Source organism: Salminus brasiliensis, chromosome 1 (genome assembly GCF_030463535.1).
Source record: "Salminus brasiliensis chromosome 1, fSalBra1.hap2, whole genome shotgun sequence".
Taxonomy (NCBI): domain Eukaryota; kingdom Metazoa; phylum Chordata; class Actinopteri; order Characiformes; family Bryconidae; genus Salminus; species Salminus brasiliensis.
In genome coordinates this window covers 8434353-8453656 of record NC_132878.1, presented here as the reverse complement: position 1 = coordinate 8453656, position 19304 = coordinate 8434353, and the positions used below count along the sequence as shown (strand labels likewise).

Genomic DNA, 19304 nt, shown 5'->3' with positions numbered 1-19304 from the left:
TATCCCGTTTTGTTGTCAACCGCGGACATGAAAGCAAAACAATACAACTTAATTTACCACTAAAATAAACAGGTAATTATGGGAATTAACTGGAATTAATGGAAATAAAATGGGAACATTCAAAGCTAAAGGTGAGAAACTTTCTTCTGTTCATTCATCCAGCACATGTACAGCATACTTATGCTTTATATGTGGTGTAGGAATGGACAGTGCAGCAGGGGGTATGGTCTCAATAGCCCTGCAGTGTGTAATGAGCAATGTGCCTGGGATTGAGGAGCAGCTTTGCTATTCAACTGTTTTTGCATCATATCTAATTAGATTAGCCAAGATTAGCCAAGATTATGATTCAGTATATTATTATATACTAACTATATGCAAGTTTCTCACCTTTAGCTACAAATAGTTCTATTTTATTACCATTAATTCCAGTTCATTCCCATGGTAAATTTCCCAACTTTGAAAATTCCCAGACTATTGCAACCCTGTGTTCTAATCTGCAAATGGGAATAAACAGAAAACAGATTGAGGGGGCGGAGCCACAGACTAAACATTTAGCACAGTATTTAATTAGTTTCAGCTGCAGCTCATCTGCGGCTCAACTCAATATGTACTGTTGATCAAACTGAGGTTCAGGAGGGAAAGGTGAGTACCTAACCTTAAGTGTGGAAGCAACAGAACCTTTTGAAGAAGTCCCACAGATATGAAGAGCTGAAACCTAGTTTACTTTCCAGTTTTGCACAACTGCATGAATGATATTTTTAAAAAAAAGAAGACGTGTCAATAAACTGTTTAATGGACAGACCAGATGGTTACTGATATGCACATGAAGAGAAGGACTGAAAAACAAACAAAGCTTGGGGGGATAAAACGAGAAAGATGAAAAAGAAGTCCATCAAATCAGTCGTAATGAAAGCGGTCTGGAGTCCAGGTCTGAGGCCATGTTCTGAAAATGTTCAGTATTTTTGGTGGACAGGTCTAAAATAGAGGCAAAATTAACGGGAGACTAAAGAAGCAGCATTGAAATTTTTTACATCGTGCAAAAAACGTTCCCCAGTCATATTCACATACCGTACCACTTCACATACCGTAGTAAAAACTACAGGGTTCATATTTCTAATGGCGAAAAGGATATTGACAGCCCAAGGTAATGAAATATAGGCCCCACATTATATGTAATGTAATAACTACGTAATTACACATTAATAATCCATGCAACAACGATGCAACTACTGGTGACGTACTCACTGTCACAGATTGTTTACAGGAGTACAGCTTGTGTAATTACACGTGTATCAGCTTTAGCTTGGACGCATGTAATTACACAAGTGTATCACCCATAACTAGCAGTGTATTCTCTCCTACGAGCTTATACATGTGTAATAAAGTGAGGGTAACTGCTGCTTTTCACTGTTACAGCTACGTAGAGGCATTGGCCGTTACAGGAGTCAAAAAAACGAAGGCGCTGCACATGAGTAATTACAGGTACAAGCTGTACCACTGTAATACATCAGCAATAGCAAATTCATCACCTGTAGTTACATTGTTATTACAAGGATTGTTAGTGTAATTACACAAGTATTAGACACTTAAAAATAGAGGTGCTGCAAATGATTCTTTGAGTGATGCCATGGAAGAACCACTTACGGTTCTTTATAAAGAAGCACATCTGTAATAGAGATGTGGGTGTGAAGAACCTTTAGGGTTCTTCAAAGGTTTAAAGAACCATAATGTGATGTAAAGGTGCCTTACACTCACTCACACTATTACAAACATGGTTCTTAATGGATCCGAAAGAGGTTCTTCTTTTGTAGCACCTTTATTTTTAAGAGTGTGATACAAAGTGGAACCAAAATACCTTGACCAGACAGGAGGTAATTGTCACTCACACTCATAGGCCATACTGACACATACATACACACACACACACACACATACATACTAAACCACACACCAAACTAAACAAAAAACGACATTTTCAATAAAATAATACAACAAATCAAATAAAACGATAAAGAACAGCATCTTCAGTTCCAGAGTAAACTCGTGTTCGGAGTAAATCAGAACAAAATCAGAACAAATTCAACCTAAAATTAGTAAAGAAAAAGTGCACTCGACTACTCCCTGATGAAGCCGCTAGCATTTCTGGTGCAAACATCTGTTAAATGACGAGAGACAGAGGAAAAAAAGGACAGAGAAAGAGGCATTTCTTCTAGAGAACCCACATACTCACACACACACACACAGAATTATATCCCAAAGTATTTCTGGAATACACCGACACCATACAACCACATATCTCATCTTCATTGGAGTAGAAGAAGGCGGAGTAGTGGGTGTTTTTTTCTGGCTCCTGCCAGTCCAGGACTTCACATGACCCCTAGCAGTATTCCATTACCGGATGACGTATTCCTCTGGAAGTGCGTTTCTGGAAGCGAGAAGCGGAGTGTATGTTTAGGGGCTGTTTGTGGAGGTTACACCTGGGAAGCTGGTCCTAAATCAGCACGCGCTGGGTGGCTTTAAAGCACAGCAGTTCGTGTTTTGTTCATTTTACTGCTAGTGCGCCATGCTGTTCAGACTGCTATTCGATCCGGCCAGCCCGTTTTCGGTCTTCTGGAAGCTTTTGACCGCACTGGGTACCTGTAAACCTGTCGACAGGCTCAGGCCACCACACCACACCTGCGGGACACACAGGAAAGACAACGTTTCCAAATTTTTTAACATTTCTCTAGACTTCTCTATGTTGTTTTTAACGCTCAACAAACAGGTATAAACAGCAGCTTCGGCCTAAGTTAGATTAGCTGAAGATGTTTTGGGCTAAAATGCTTTTCATTTTAACTGCTGACACTTCAGAGCAATAGAGTGTCAATCGGGAAATCAGAAGGAGAAATGAAAGTGAAGAATTCGCTAAATATTTCAATCAAGGAGGTTATTAAGGAAAATGTCCAATGTATTTCTCAAACCTCATTATGCTATAGACTCAAACATGAACTAATTAAAAAGGAAGGAGTAAAGTTTGACCACAAGCTGAGGACTAAGCAAGAAGCTCACATACTATCTCAACAAGCAACTCAGCAACACACCAACCAACTCGACAATCCACCAACTAACCCATCAACCATCTAAACAACCAACCAACCCACCAACCAATCCAGCAAGCTACTCACCAACCAACGCTCCAACCAACTCAGCAACCCATCAACCAACTTAACAATCCACCAACAAACAAAATCCATCAACCATCTCAACAACCAACCAACCCACCAAACCAACCAACTCAACAACCCACCAACCAATCAACCAACCAACCCACCAAACCAACCAACTCAACAACCCACCAACCAATCAACCAACCAACCCACCAAACCAACCAACTCAACAACCCACCAACCAATCAACCAACCAACCCACCAAACCAACCAACTCAACAACCCACCAACCAATCAATCAAGCAACCCACCAACCAACTTAACAACCCACCTACTAACCGATCAACCAACACAACAATTCATCAACCATCTGAACAACCAACCCACCAAACCAAACAAAACCCACCAATTAATCCATCAAGCAACTCACCAACCCACACTATAACCAACTCGACAACCCATCAACTAACTAACCGACTCAACAATCAACCAACTTACTGATCAACACAACAACGCATAAACCATCTCAACAGCCCACCAACCAATCCATCAAGCAAATCACTAACCCACACTCTAACCAACTCAACAACCAACCCACCAACTTACTCGTCAAGAAACTCAATTTACCAGACCATCATCCCATTACCCAACACAAACCACCAATGACCTAACAACCAACTCAACACCCAACCAACTTACCAACTCAGCAACCCACCAACTAACCAATCAACCAACAATCCATCAACCATCTCAACAACTAACCCACAGACCCAACCAAATCAACAACCCACCAACCAATCAATCAAGCAACTCACTAACCCACACTCTAACCCACTCAACAACCAACCCACCAACTAACCCACCAAGAAACTCAACTCACCAGACCATCATCCCATTACCCAACACAAACGACTAACAACCAACTCAAAAACCAATCAATCAACCAACAAACCTTCTCCCCTTTTTTAAGCAGGGTAAAACTACGGTTTTTGGTGTAGTTGCTGAAGTGCACTAAATAAGGCATGTATGTGTTTATTGTGTTTTTGACTGGCCAGAAATCTGGGCTGAACTCTGGTAGGCTGAATAGATGGAGATATGTAAATGAGCTGGATCTTGTGGCTATATAGAGACAGGGCTTGTTTTCAGCAATATTTCAGTATATGAACTGTGTGGAGTGAGGGTGAATGATAGTTTTTAAAAAACGCAATAATATTTCCATATTACTTCCTAACTTCTGAGTTTCACTAAAGCGAGGGCAATTCAGGCAGATTATGGATGTTACAGCGCTGATGTGCACTGAGAAAACCAAGCTTGGTGGTGAACTCCCTTGTTTGGTGTAGACCATCGTAAAAACACAATCCCACCAGCAGCGAACTGAATCCCTCTGTAACACTGTACAGGCTTCCAAATCAGGAATTTTAAGAAATACTGACCTTTCCGACCTAATCTAGTCTCCCTTAAAGATGTGCTGTACTAAATCTCTTCTGTACTTAATGGAGCTGCTAACAGCACATGAAATACACGTCCTTCCATTTGTGGCAGGAGTCCGACTGGTGCGTGGACAACTGGGTCAGATTTAATTTTACACAGCTACATATAGCCTGACCTTATGTGTGTGCTTTCTGCACTGTCCATATCGAAACTTTGGGCTCCAATTTCAGTGCTGGCCACAATCACTGTAAATACTTTATTAAAAAGGACAATACTTTATTATTGATTAATTACTTTAATCCTAGTTTACTCCTGTGTATAGCTTTTACCTACGCTTTTAAGTACGCTAGCCGATGGTTATTCAAGTGTATGCAGTAATTACAATTAGTGTAATTACAAACAAATAATGTAATTGCAAGCAATTAGAATAAGTACTTACTCATTTTAATCACATTTTGCAACTTTATACTTTTCCGGCACATCACATCAGCTCTGTAACTATCCAAGTGTATTCAGTAATTACAATTACAAGTAACTACAATAAGTAAGTACTAAATTATGTTGATATTTTTCTAAGGAAAAGTAAATTATCATATAACTACCCAAGTGTGTGCTGTAATTGCAATTATTGTAATTACACTGTAAATACAGGTAATTACAATACATATTTATTCAAGTTTTTAAGAACCCCTTTTCCCATTAGCCTATAACTATCCACTAACTGTAACTATCCTGTAACTATAACCACATCTATGCAGTAATTATGATAAGTGTCATAAGTAATACAATTACAAGAAATTACAATAAGTACTTATTCAATTCATTTGATTGTATCTTATCCCTTTGTACAGCTTTTACCTGCAAATACATAAGTCTCTAACTATTTACTTTAACTATCCTATAACTATATACAGTAAAGTAATATTTATTTAATTACAAGTAATCAATATCAATACAAGCAATTACAATTTGTACTATTTTCATTTTGACCAGATTTTAATCCCTTTGTATGACTTTCCTGCACATCAACCTCTATCCACTAAGTATAACTATCCTATAACTATCCAACTATATGCAGTAATTACAATGACATAAGTCATTACAAAAAGTATTCAATTAGTTTGACCATACTTTTACCCCTTTGTACAGCTTTTTACCTGCACAATGATGAAATAAGAACCAGTGTCAGTGTGGAAACTAAATGAAGGGTTACTGTAGCTGTAAAGGGAAAGTCAGAATTTTGAGCTATTGGATTCTGTCGCTTTAGGCTGCTCTCACCATAAAGGCCGGCACGACAGGCTGAGTGAACTTCGTCTTAAACGAGTGAAGCAGCTGTTTGCTTTCTGCATTGTAGAACGAAAGCTGACCTGAAATGAAAAGAACAGGAAGAAGACAAAAGACTGTGGATTAGTCACAAAATGATGTGGCCAGCTGAACCAAGACATGAAAAGACCACTGCTGTACAAAAGCAGGGAAAGAGCCTGTTGGTGTTTTTCTATACCACAGACTAGTCAATGGATCTGCAGGACATTCAATCCACAGGTGTCTGGTAACCCTCGGTGGGGTGAGGAGCAAGGAGAAAGGCGGTGAGGGTAAGCTATAGAATTTCCTGTAATACACGCTACTATACTACTCAGATAACTTCAGATCAGTGCAGATATTACAGACAGAGTTCTGAACTAATGGTTGTAGTCGTCCCTCTTAGGAGAATAAGACCTGTTTTAGGTGTATGCTGCGAGAAACGCCATCACGGCCTGTAGACACGGAGTATCTGAGCTGGGAGCATGAACTAACTGTGAAGTGCCTTTAATTCAGTATGAACCTGCAGGGTTCAGGGTGCAGTTCTAGGGTCTGTCAGCTATAATCTGGGGTTATTGTAATCCAGTATGAACCTTTAGTGTGTGTAGCTTTTACAGTCTACCAGTATTCACTTCAGTGATTCTCATCCAGTATTAATCAGTACTGTTTTTACAGTTTGTAGTTTTTACAGTCTTGGCAGTAATTACTGGGGAGTGTTTTTAATCCAGTATACATCTTTAGTGTGTGTAGTAATAAATGTGAGATGATTTTTATCCAGTATGAATCTGCAGTGTGTAGTTTGTGCAGTGTATAATTAATAACTGTAGAATGATTTTGATCCAGTATGAATCTGTCGAGTGTGTCGTTTTCAGGGCCTCTCAGTTATTTTTGTGGAGTCATTTTGATCCAGTATGAATCTGCTGAATGTGTCGTTTTCAGGGCCTGTCAATTATTATTGTGGAGTCATTTAAATCCCGTATGAATTTGCAGTGTGTAGTTTATGCAGTGTATAATTAATAACTGTAGAATGATTTTCATCCAGTATGAATCTGCTGAGTGTGTCGTTTTTAGCGCCTGAAAGTTATTATTGTGGAGTCATTTTAATCCAGTATGAATCTGTCGAGTGTGTCATTTTTAGGGCCTGTCAATTATTATTGTGGAGTCATTTTGATCCAGTATGAATCTGCAGAGCATATAATTTAGTTTACAGTCTAATGATACTACCTTTTGGAGCGATTTAAATAAAGTTTGAATCTGCAGTGTGTAGTTTGTGCAGTGTATAATTAATAACTGTAGAATGATTTTCATCCAGTATGAATCTGCTGAGTGTGTCATTTTTAGGGCCTGACAGTTATTATTGTGGAGTCATTTTAATCCAGTATGAATCTGTTGAGTGTGTCGTTTTCAGGGCCTGTCAATTATTATTGCGGAGTCATTTTAATCCAGTATGAATCTGCAGTGTGTGTAGCTTCTATAGTCTATAAGCAATAATTGTAGAGTAATCATCTATCCATGCTATAATCTGTGTTATCTGTGAAAAATCTGTCAATTTTTTTGACGAATCTATCAATCCAATCCCTCACCTTACATTACATCACCTCTACTAGTAATGTTAATTCAGCATGAATGGAAATTGGAATGCTTGGAGGACTAGCTAGCAAATACTATCAAGAGACAGTGTGTCTTCTTTATTTCTAATACTGTACAGCACTGTAAACCTCCCTATGTATGATGGTGCCCTGATCCTAAATAAAGCTTGAAGCTCATTAGGGTCAACAAATGGATTCTGTCGTACCTCCATCCAAGTCACAGTAGAGGCCTATCCTCTCTGGTACAGGCATGTCCAGGCTCTTGGCCTTGTTGTTGTGTTTGGCGGCGAAGGAGTTTTGGAGCCAGTTGTTGACGTGGATGCACCAGGTGGTGTTGGTCTTGCCTAGCTGGTCAAACTTGCCCAGGTTCTTGTAGGCCACACCAACGCTATAGGACTTACAGTCTTTTAGGGCCTTCACCTCCCAGTAGTGCTGCCCTGAGTCAATACTGGTGTCACCTGAACAAATGCAAAATAATTTTCTAGACATGTTCAAAAGTTTAGAATCACTAATTACTTCACATCTTATATAATGTAGATACAATATTATAAATATATACAAAAATATATATTTTGGAAATTTTGTCAAAAGGTAAATATGCATGGTCTGGTTCTGTACCCAGTACTGTGTAGGATTCTCCAGTAAAGCGGTCTCTGCCTCCTCTCGGAGCTGGTGAACGGGTAGTCGAGCCTCTTTTTGGAGACGGAGTTCCACTTCTGTAAGCCCCAAATCAGTAAACACACAGTCAGTCTTCATAAGCACACGGCCACCTCCACAGCTTACAGTAAACACACACCCTGGTGGGGTTCATGACATCTACAGAAATGATGAATCCACACATGCTGATTCAACTGCAAACACTCAACGCTCAAAGAGCCACCAGAGAGAAGAAGGAGAACACAAGCGGTGAAGAAGACGAGAAAGAAATGGTAACAGGTCACTCTTAGTTTACAATAAACACCACACCCGTTAGTCGTACACACACAGCACCTGAGACGTCCACAGGACAAGACAGCGATGACCGATTAGAGGAACACTGAAATGAAGCAGCCGTTATGGATGTTAGAAACAAAGCAATGAAGGATAGACCTGCATGGAAATTCTGTTCAAAACCTTAAGCGCAGATGAACCCCTTGACCCCTGCAGTAGGGATGGCAGTATAGGCTTAAAGGAAACCTTACTGTCAGATTTACAGACAGTTAATGCCTAAATGCTGTTGATCAACCACATGTTTGGCTTCTTTACTTTTGAACTGGAGCTATAAGTAGGGTTGCCACCTATTTAGGATTTCTGTGGCTTGTGTTGGATTCTGGTTTTCTATCTAGGAAAGAAATCGGATATGTTAGTATTTCTTCTGAAACTGCTCCTTTTTATCCAATCAAATAATTTCTACAAATACAAATACTACATTTGATGGAATCAGGTTACTCTCAGCTTAGATCCTATTAATATTACTGAATTTAGTTTAAAATGACAATATAATAGTTTTAAAAACATCAAGCCAAAAGGTCCAATATTAAGGAATTTCACAGATCTGAGGTGGCAACCTCAAGCAACAGGTAACTAGCAATGGGAAGTGTATATGTTACCAATTAGTATGTGGCTAATTAATTCCAAATTTGGCTAAACCCAATCACACTTGCATAATTAAAAATATATATTATGGAAAATGAAATCACTTTAAAGTGTAATTTCTATGCATTTTATATTTTAATATATAAATATATTGAAAATACATTCATACAATATATTTCTATAAAAATATAAAATATATTATTTATTGATATTTATATAAGAGAAATTGTAGTTCTATTTATACAACAAAAATACATTAAATATGTATATATTTCATGCCTAATGTTATTTAATTATTGTAAGGTTTATGTATTTGTAGACTTCTTACTTTTATTTTATCTAGTGAAATTTTATTTAATTAGCAAAAAAATGCTAATTTCAAGACGTAATGCTTTTCTGTTCTCAATCAATTGTAATTTTAACAATCTGAAAATGAAGAAAACAATTTCACAAGATAAGAGTTTCCTTAATTCAATTAAAGTCAGAATATTCTTGAATATTAAAAAATTGTTTAGATGTTGTGCAACATTGTATAACGTGCATCTACAACAATGGACAAAAATAGGTCTCATTGCTAAAACCAGTATTAGCTAAAACTTTGTCTGTACTTTATTTTTGTCCATTAACCCCATAAGCAAGCCTGTTTGAGATCACTTAGCATTTTGACATGGTTTCAGTCATGGGTGGGATCATTTTGGCATGCAGTTTGCACTATGCTAATGGGCGGGGTTTTATCTTCCATTACTTATGTGGTACATTTGTTTTAAAGTGTAGTATTGATGGTAAAGAAGCTTCTGAAGAAAACTTCCTACATTAAACATTTCTTGGCTGATTGACAACATTTGATGCTATAGGAAAAGTATGTTTTCTGGCCCAACTTTACCTTTAGGAAATTATCATAATTCTGCGCATCATCAGCATAACTTTGAGTAATAAAAAGAGGCTGAGGGGAATGTACAGTAATGCAGAGGAATGTACTGTATGTTGGCGTGGTAACATTTTACCCTGTACACATGTTCTTCCTAAGCAAAGAGGCTTGTCTTTACCCTGCCAGTAATATAATCTCTTATGCGAGGACCTGGTTAAGTGATTTTAGAGTACTGTGGGGAATTCTGGGCCTTTGTGCAATGACAGATGTCAAAGCGAGGCGACGGTCGGCCCCTCCTTCGTTAGCCATGTGGAACGCACACAGGCTGGTAGGGGAGCAGCTGGCGAATGAATGAAGGCTCAAACAAAGGAGGCTCTGCCAATTGACATGCGGACCACGCCCACACGGGACGTCCTAAACCACAGAGTCATATGGAGTGAGTCAAATCTCTGTGCAGTGGACACCCAGTGCTCAGTCATTACATAAGACGGATACACTAACGGCCCTATTATCTTAATGATGGCACACAGGATGATGGCTACTGATGATACTGTGAATATGAGATTACTAGGGGTGTAAAATTATTATTCATTCATCTAAAGAGTCTTGTTAACATGACATATAAGAAAATTTTGTAAAGAGTAACAGGCAATTATCAATCATTTTTAATGAATACATGGCCATTTCCACATCTACACTATCACCAAATGTTTTTTTTAATTAAAAAAATTAATTAATCAAATAAATTATTTTTAATTTATCATTTGTGTCAGATTAGATTTACCACCCTGTCACACTAACTTGTTTTGTCTATAAATAATGTATTGTTGCTGTAAAAGACATGATTAGACAGGGTCCGTCAAACTCTACCCGGTCCCTCAAAATAGATTAACCATTATTTTTAATTATTAATTTATATTGTATTAAAAATGTTTATTATTACTATTAAACTATTAAAACAATAAATTATATTTAATTAAAAACATTTTACCACAAGAAGAACTATGGCTAGTTAAGAATGAAATTTACCACCCTGTCACGTTTTATTGTGAATATAGCTCCCACATCTAAACTACAAAAAAATCTATATTAATAAGAATTATATGAACATATATTTCCGGTTGTCGGTTAAAAAATTGAATGAATTATAATGAATAATATTTATAACGATGATAACAACAATTATAAAATTTTATTCATAAGGCAGGTGCTTATTTTAAGGCCAAAATAGATTTGCAAACACCCTATAAAACTTTACATATAGTGTATTGTCAGCAAATAGTGTAAAAAGGTACACTAAATCAACTGTATTTATTTAGTGCATTAAAAAAAATCTAAATTTAATTGAATTAAATTACCTGAATTATGGCGGAAGTTTCAGATGTCATGATGCTCTGAATTGTTTCCTAAACCTACATCTAATCAACTCAGATTTACACCCCTAGTGAATATGGTTTCTACAATGAAACAACTGATAAAAAATATAAATAACCCACTTATAAATACACTGGTTACTCACCAAAGTCATAAAGGTGCCGGCATGAAAAAGACAAGAGCAGTTTAAAACTGTAACTAGCACTGGAGTGAAACTCTAACGGTCACTGTAATTACTGTTAATCATGATTACGGCTTTGCCACTATTTTGCCACCAGAGCACCAAGTGTGAAAGAGAAACCTTGATCTGGAAGAGAAAGAGTTAGAAGTAAAGTTCAGTTATAGGTGGAGGCTTTACAGGAGGCAAACCCTTCTAGAAGATCTGTTCATTATAATGAACATTATTTTATAATTTAATAATAAGAATTAAAGCAGCTCTCCATCTATAAATGATGGTCTCAGTCAGATTCAGCACACACACACACACAGCACAGCACACATCAGTCTGCATTGTATGTAGTTATTACATCTACTAGCATAAGAGGCCACAGGTATTTTATGACTCAGATTAACTGGGTTTAGCCAAACAACTTGTCACGTCTTTCCCCTGAACTGATTTTAAAGGGCCCATGGTCTAAATTTCTCTTGAATTTAATTCATAGATCACCAACTATGCACTCTTCTCTGGATAAGTCCTCAGGGTCTCAAATATCCATGGATCATCCTGCTGCATAGCTTCTGTAAGGTCAATTCACAAGTGTTCTATGATGATTAGCACTGGACACTGTGATCGCAATTCCAGCACCCTTCAGTTTGTGTCTCCTCAGGTAATTTATGGTGGATTTTGACATTTTGCAATTTCAATCATGATCCTGTTGTAGAAGTCTTTCAATCTTTAAGCAGATGGTTTGACATCTGCATCTAGGATTTGGTGGCGTTTCATTTTGTGGAGTCCTTTCATCCCTCCAGCTGTGAAATACTGTCAATGGCACTGACCGTAGCACAATCCCAAAGCATGACAGAGCTACCCCCATGCTTCACAGTTGGCAACGTGTTCTTTTCATAAAAAGCAGTTCCTAAACGCCCCGTTCCTGATTTAAATTTCCTGAAGCTTTTCTGAAGACTATGTTTTGTGCATGCAATGCTGCACAGAGAAACAGTGCACCACCGCTCTTGAGTTAGCTAAACCTTCCTGCAGGTTAGCGGCAATAAAATGGGGGTTTGGATTTGCCTGTCTTTTCTTGGTCTTCCAGATCTCATCTGGACTTCCACAGTTCCCCTGAACTGCCATGTCTTAACATTCCACACTGTAGAAATGACCTGGCTATCTTCTCCTGTCTGTCCCGTCTCCCCCTGTCTTGTAGGCACTGACTACTTTAGTTTTTAGGCTTTGTCTTCAGACATTGTTGCAAAGCCCATGGTTGCCAGGGTTGAACTGTCGGAGAATTATAAAGCTTGAAAATTTAGATTCAACTGACCTAATTCCTAACCACACTTGATGAGCTGCCTTAGGGCCCTTGGCTAATCAAGGTCTGAGATCTTTGCAGGTCTTTGCAATGCTTAGGGTGTCAAACTGTTGGCACAGGCCATACTGATGTGGATTTTGTTTTTAGTAAGAGTAACTGTGCATTCGAATGTGCAGAAAATACTGTTAGTCTGAAATGATTTGGGCCTTTTAAAAGCTTGAAAGACGTTAAAATAAGCCAGAAGTGCACGAAATTTAATGAGACTTAAAGATTAAAGTTATCCGGCTAACCCAGTAATCCTTCTCATAAAACACTCCTCTGAGGAAGGGTGCAGAGAGGGTCTGCTGCTGCTGCTAAAGCAATAGAAGAAGCGGTGAGGCTCTAGAACTCTCAGTATGGGTCAAATCCCACTTCTCATAAGCTTATGGTCACCTTGTCATGTTCTTCAGATTAGTGAGGTGTGCGCTGTCGATGGACAAGAAAGGAAGGCATAAATAAAAGACGAACAGTTGTGAAAGTGTGTTGCAACAGCAGAAGGAAAGGGAAACTGGTGAATGTGTGTGAGTGGCATGTGCGATTAAACAGAGACACGTCCATCAACTACACAACATACATTCTTTTTAGTTATATAAAAGCAATATTGCTGCAGAAACATCTACGAAATTATTTTAACATGGCGCTACAACTTTACAGATTTCAAATAGCATTGGAATTTTGATCTAAAATACTGAGTATATGACTGAATGACGATATACTACAATTATTACACAGAATGTCTTTTATTGCATACATGAAGTCATGTAACCCTTTAATATGTATGATCCCACTCAACCAGCTGGAACAATCTGCTTAAATTCTACTCATATACCCACAACATACAGCGCATCCTAAAAAGCAGGAATTTCCTGCTCCACCTCAACTTACCTACCTCAAGTTCCAGAAACGCAGTAGGGCTTGTGCTAAACTCTGGGTGGTCCATTACAAGTAGCCATAATTTGCTTGTGAAAAGGTTAATAATTGATTCCAAACTTTTTTTAATTAAAATGCACCAGAAGTAACAGTTGTGAAACCTTTTAAATGACCCCAGGAAACATTTACGGCAATATAAACAGTGGAGGGTGAAGAGAGGAACCCGCAGCTGCAGTCTGGGTCCTTAATAAATCACGAGCTTCTAGAATGATCCAGTAATGCAACACCCCACATCCCACAGGAAGCAACAAGAGAGGTCTTTACAGACCCTGAATCCTTACAAACCCTCTACTGTTTGTCATCAAAGGAGTAGATAGAGGGCTAGAGTATTCAAAGCACAATTTAAAGCTTTTGTAATACATAGCCCCCTTTCAGTTATAATGCATTAAGCATAAAAATGTCTTTATCAGCAATTGACTCCCAATAGCAAAGCAGTCCAAATGTGCTGAATGCTGAGTAAAGCACTTAAGAGCATTTTTCTAAAAATAAGAGGCTCAGTCGAACTTGTTAACAAGTCACTGATTACCCACTATTAATATGATTATTAAACATTATTTATTACTTAGTAACTGATTAAAGGTGTCCTAGAATGAAAAACTATATTTATCATGGCATAGTTGAATCTCAAACCTCAAACACTGTTGTTCCTCTTTCAAAAGTCTTGGTTCGTTATAATTATTCCCAAAACAATGTACCTAAACCCAGCCTACTAGTTGATTGTCCAGCCAGGTGCTAGACTAGAAAAGCTAACCCCTACAGACCATATTCTAATCTCTTTAGCTAGCTAGCTTATACATACAGTGCTAAGCTATGCTAGACCATAAACCCACAGTAAAAGATAAAATAACAGGGTGGTAAATAGGCTTCAGAAACCATGTGTGAGCATCTGTCACCCCAATCAAAGCCTTTTAACATTTAATGCATATTTAATTTCTTGGAATTAGTACATAAGTATCTTCTTTATTGATAATTTAGTTTATACAATTATTTACTCTGTGTACTGCTTATTTATACTGACAATGTACTAATTAGTGCTTTACTCCCTCAGGTAGCATGAGAACATAATAAAACTTAACTTAGTTTTAAATTTAATGTGTTAGTCATGTTATAATCACAATATCTGTTTATTAGTCTGCTGCTCATCACTACACTCTTCCAGTGTGAAACCTTGTATAAAACTCAGTCCTCAGGCTTTACTGGCAACTTTCTTCTACATATTCAGCTGCCCCAATACTCTGTCTTTACATTTCCCCCATCATTACTCCCTGCTTCCTAGGAACTTAATTAATTACTACTGTTTGTGTCCATCCACATAAAGCAATGTCCTTCACTACTAACAATACTATAAACACATCATTGACATGACATGGATAATTATTGCAATATTAACTGTTATCTACTTGTTTTGTGCCCTCTTATGTAAAATGTAAAACAAAATATACAAATGAAGGCACCTGACCATAGTTAGGAGACAATGTGTAATGACAGCAGGTAACTGACGGGTACTGAGTAAATCAGCTCTGAGATTCAAAACTAAGTGTTCTCAGTTACTAATGACTAACTGCTGGGTACTTAATCATGAACTAAGTAATATGAGACAATTAATTAACAGCCATGTAATATACCAATAACAGATAATCAATTATTAACAATTATTTTGATGTATACTGTTAATTATTAATTATTATTATTATTAATTAATAACAATGTGACTCAAATTTAATATACAAATTGGAAATTTTCCATCCACTTGTCCACAAACTTCCTCTACATTGGTGTAGCTCATATGCTACTCCACAATTTGTCACCCACCCTTTACCTTATTCATTCATATTAATGGTCAGTTTCTAATCACATGACCACAGCTGAAATATTATGTGTGGTGAGCTGTTCACAGCACAGCAATGGCACTGACAAGTAAAAAAAAAAAGGGGGAGGAAGTGGTGGTGGTGGAGCTGGGTAGGGTCGGGGTGTCTCATGAAGTTTTCAGGGTAGACCATTATTACAGAAATAACAGAAAAATGAGTGAGTGTGTGATGAATGTAAATACGGGTCCATACCTGCCCTTGTTCTCCTTTCCTTTGACCTTGCTATCCAGGCCTTTCCCTCCTTGAGGGTCCCACTCCACACTGCCCTCCTCCACCTTGAGGTTCAGGTGGGAGGATGAGGAGTCAAAGTCGAAGTTAAAGGCTGGAACGAACACAGGAAAATGTGACATGAACATGTGTTACGATGGGAAAAGTTTGCCTTGCGAGGCTCAAAGTGCCCAAAAGGCCTGTACCAAGTCTCTTAGTTAATCATGGGTGTGTTCTGGGCGTAATAAACCAATCAGTGGGTCACTCACTATTCCCTTTAAGAGCCAGGTGCGGTCTGACCTTGGCGGATTGCTATTTTAGTGGCGTAAAGCAGGGGTGTACACACCTTGGGCTGCACACGCCTGTGTTGACAATTCACAGCGTGGAGCTCCTGTGTTTTCTGTTGCCAAGACAGCAACCTGAACACACCTCATTTCAGGACCACCGCACCCATTGGCGTAGATATATTCGCAAGCACCGTTGCTATTTGAATGACGCAGGTGGAAGGCATGAAAATAGATTGTTGGCAGGGTGCAAGATAGCAATGAGCATATAGGACCCATTATGTTTTATTATGGGAAGGGATGACTGAAGGGAGGAGTGTATTTGTTGTGCTGCTGAGTTTAAATAGCAACAGTCCAATCTCCAGAATCGTGCCCAGATATGTCTTCAGATGTGCAAAGACTATCAAACACACACTCCATTTCACCGTAGCATTACAGCTCAGTGGCCTTATTTCCAGCCATAGCCTTTCATATAGGAATGCCTAATAGACTGCATTTCTTATCTAAGCCTATGTGAGGTTTGCCGTTATACTTAATCACCTTTAATGTAGAAGAAGAATAAACATCACTGTGTTTACCTCTAGTTTCCAAAGTGACAGGATCGGAGTAATCTCCAGCAGCTGCTTTGTTACACGCCCGCACCCGAATGTTCATGAACTTGGAATCAAACTTTAACCCTGGAAATGAACATCAGCGAGCGCACCGCTTTTAACACTGTGACAGGACAACGTATCCAACACTATCATGGGTTATATAGTTACATATACTGTGCATAAATGTGTGGACACACGCACATCAGGCTTACTCTACCTGTCAGTGTGTACTCCGTATTCTTGATGTTGTCCACCAGCTCCCAGCAGCGTTCATCTTTAACTCTCGGTAGACCCTCGTGATTGGTCTTTCTGTACTCTAGTATGTAGTGGTCAATCTTACTGTCCTCCACCGGCATCCTCCACACTACGGTCACAGCGTTGTCCACCACCATGCAGTCCTGCACCTCAATTTCTGGAGCTCTGGGAACTGGGGAATAAAAAAAAACAGTCTCTGTTTCTGAAAAACTGTTCACTCAGTAGTTCATTCAGTCCTTATATGGAAACAAAGTGGAAGATATGGCCTGTTTTGAGGGCATCACAGCTGTGAGGTCACAACCATGAAGATGTTTTCAAATGCTCATACATTCAGCCTCCCCCCTTTATTCTAAAGTGATGTTATGATGATGTAGATGCAGGACGCAGATATGTGGTGAGTGGTCTTTTTTTTTGTAATTCTGCATGGTTGACCGGGTTGTTTTGTATACGTCCAGTAAACCCTAAACTGGTCCATATGTGGGCCCACGCTATGCTATATCACCCTCATTAACTTACATATTTGTTGTTACTGAACAATTCATTGTATGCATTTATGGAGTATTTAAATATTCAAACAAGCCTGTTTACCACCCAGTTATTTTCCCTCTGAAGAAAACACGCTGTTTTTGCTTTTATGGCGGGCTATTAAAAATGTACAAGTTCTGCCTTTGTTGGCTGGTGTACTGTAGTGGAAGGTGAGACGTTTCTGACCGTTTCTGACCTTCACACAGTCTGAAGTTTATTTTTAATTCTTCGTGATCAATTTATACACAACAGCCAATGGGAACGGAGGTTAACGAGAACATCCAATCCAAGCTCGTTTGGTGGAAAACATCACTTTAAGGTCTTTCAATGTCTGAACTATGTTTCAGTCATGTGATTTTGTACACAGTTAATGCAGAAATGCACATTTAAATAATATTGGAGATCCATTTTACTTTTATTGTAAATTGACTTTTCACATTAATTCTTTACATTTTCTTACTTTCATTTCAACAAAATCTTCCTTGAATTTTTGCATACTTTTTTCTTTCATTTTACCAATAATTTAACCATAATGTAGACATTGAGGTTTTTTTTTTTTGCTGTTGATTTGTATATTTATTGTTTTGTTTTAGAATTTCATGTTTTTTTAAGTTAAGTATAAAACAAAACAAATTTTACTGGTAAAAATCTATTTTACTGGTCACATACATGATCATATACATTACAACTTGCAGTGAAATGCTTTAACAATAGTCACATAAAAAAGTAAAAAACAAAAAGATTTAAGCAGTGTATAAATAAAAGAATAATACATAAATGAAAGTTTAAAACACCAGAAATCTACAACACAGCCTTTTCCTGAGTAAGTGATTATAGAGGGGGTAGAGAAGAGCTGCACCTGGGTGACAGATGTCTGATTTACATGACAGTGGTCACTGCAGCTGGACCAGGCTGTGTGACTATCATTAAAGAGGCCAGCTAACTAAAACACATAACTAGGTCTAGCAGCAGCTACAGCTCTGTTATCTGTATTTAGCTCGGTCAAGTGACATCAATGTAACTTTGATGAAATTTGTCTATCGTTTCTGTTATGCAAAAACTCCATTTTTATGTATCTCCATTTTTGCCATTTTAATAAAACTTGAATATGAAGTTGTTCTTTACATTGTGTCACGATTTCATGAGTAATTGACCATTAGAAATCCTCTAAAATGAAATTGAACGTTATGAAAGTATTTTTTTTTGCTTGAAAATGACGATACGTATATTATTATATATTTACTTTTTGTGTGCTATTATAATTTTTTTATTACATTAAATTTTTTAATTGAAAACAAAAAAGCTGCTGACGTTCTACTCCATAGATAATACTGGACCGTTGGACCACTCCTAATTTTTATTAATTACTATTTTACTATTTTTAATGTTTTAATTACTTTTAATGATGTTTTGAGCATCATGATGTTTATAAGTATAAAGTAAAAATTATAAATATTTATATATAGTTTTAAGTCATTTTACTTTTCCTCCTCTCTAAGCACCCTAATGAACTCAGGTGGAACTTAGATCAATAGTTGTCTCCAAAAACCTGCATAACATACCACTGAATTGACAACTGCTATGTTTCACATCAGAAGCCCTCTGGAGTCGTGTCAAAGCCCAGTGTGACTAAACCCTGGAGAGGGTGGCTTGTTCCAGGTTGTCGTAATAAGAGATATTCTATGAAAGCATGATGTAAAGTGGCCCACTGGGGTCACTGGACACAGCTGTTCCCGTTTGTGTCCATGGGGAGAAGCAGTAATTAGGCTTGGCTTACTCAGATGTTTAGTGGAGCGGAGATCCAGAAACACGGCTATTGATCGACTGCAGTTATTCTGCTACACGAGGCAAGCTG

At 38.0% G+C, this 19304-nt stretch overlaps 1 protein-coding gene across 3 annotated transcripts in view; it reads right to left on the bottom strand.

Moving 5' to 3' along the window:
* Nucleotides 1-775: 775 nt before the first annotated feature.
* The window catches only part of fsd1l (fibronectin type III and SPRY domain containing 1-like), a 69433-nt gene continuing 50904 nt past the window's right edge, over nt 776-19304 (bottom strand). The window contains exons 7-14 of one of the 3 annotated variants that reach the window (XM_072656304.1): nt 16887-17096; nt 16655-16753; nt 15778-15907; nt 13181-13213; nt 8084-8181; nt 7672-7923; nt 5856-5944; nt 776-2676 (exon numbers count right to left, since the gene is read on the bottom strand). In XM_072656304.1, coding sequence (XP_072512405.1) covers nt 2554-2676; nt 5856-5944; nt 7672-7923; nt 8084-8181; nt 13181-13213; nt 15778-15907; nt 16655-16753; nt 16887-17096 — 1034 coding nt within the window. In that variant the 3' untranslated portion in view covers nt 776-2553. The remainder of the gene's footprint in view (nt 2677-5855; nt 5945-7671; nt 7924-8083; nt 8182-13180; nt 13214-15777; nt 15908-16654; nt 16754-16886; nt 17097-19304) is intronic. The other 2 variants (XM_072656396.1, XM_072656482.1) reach the window with 2 other exon arrangements.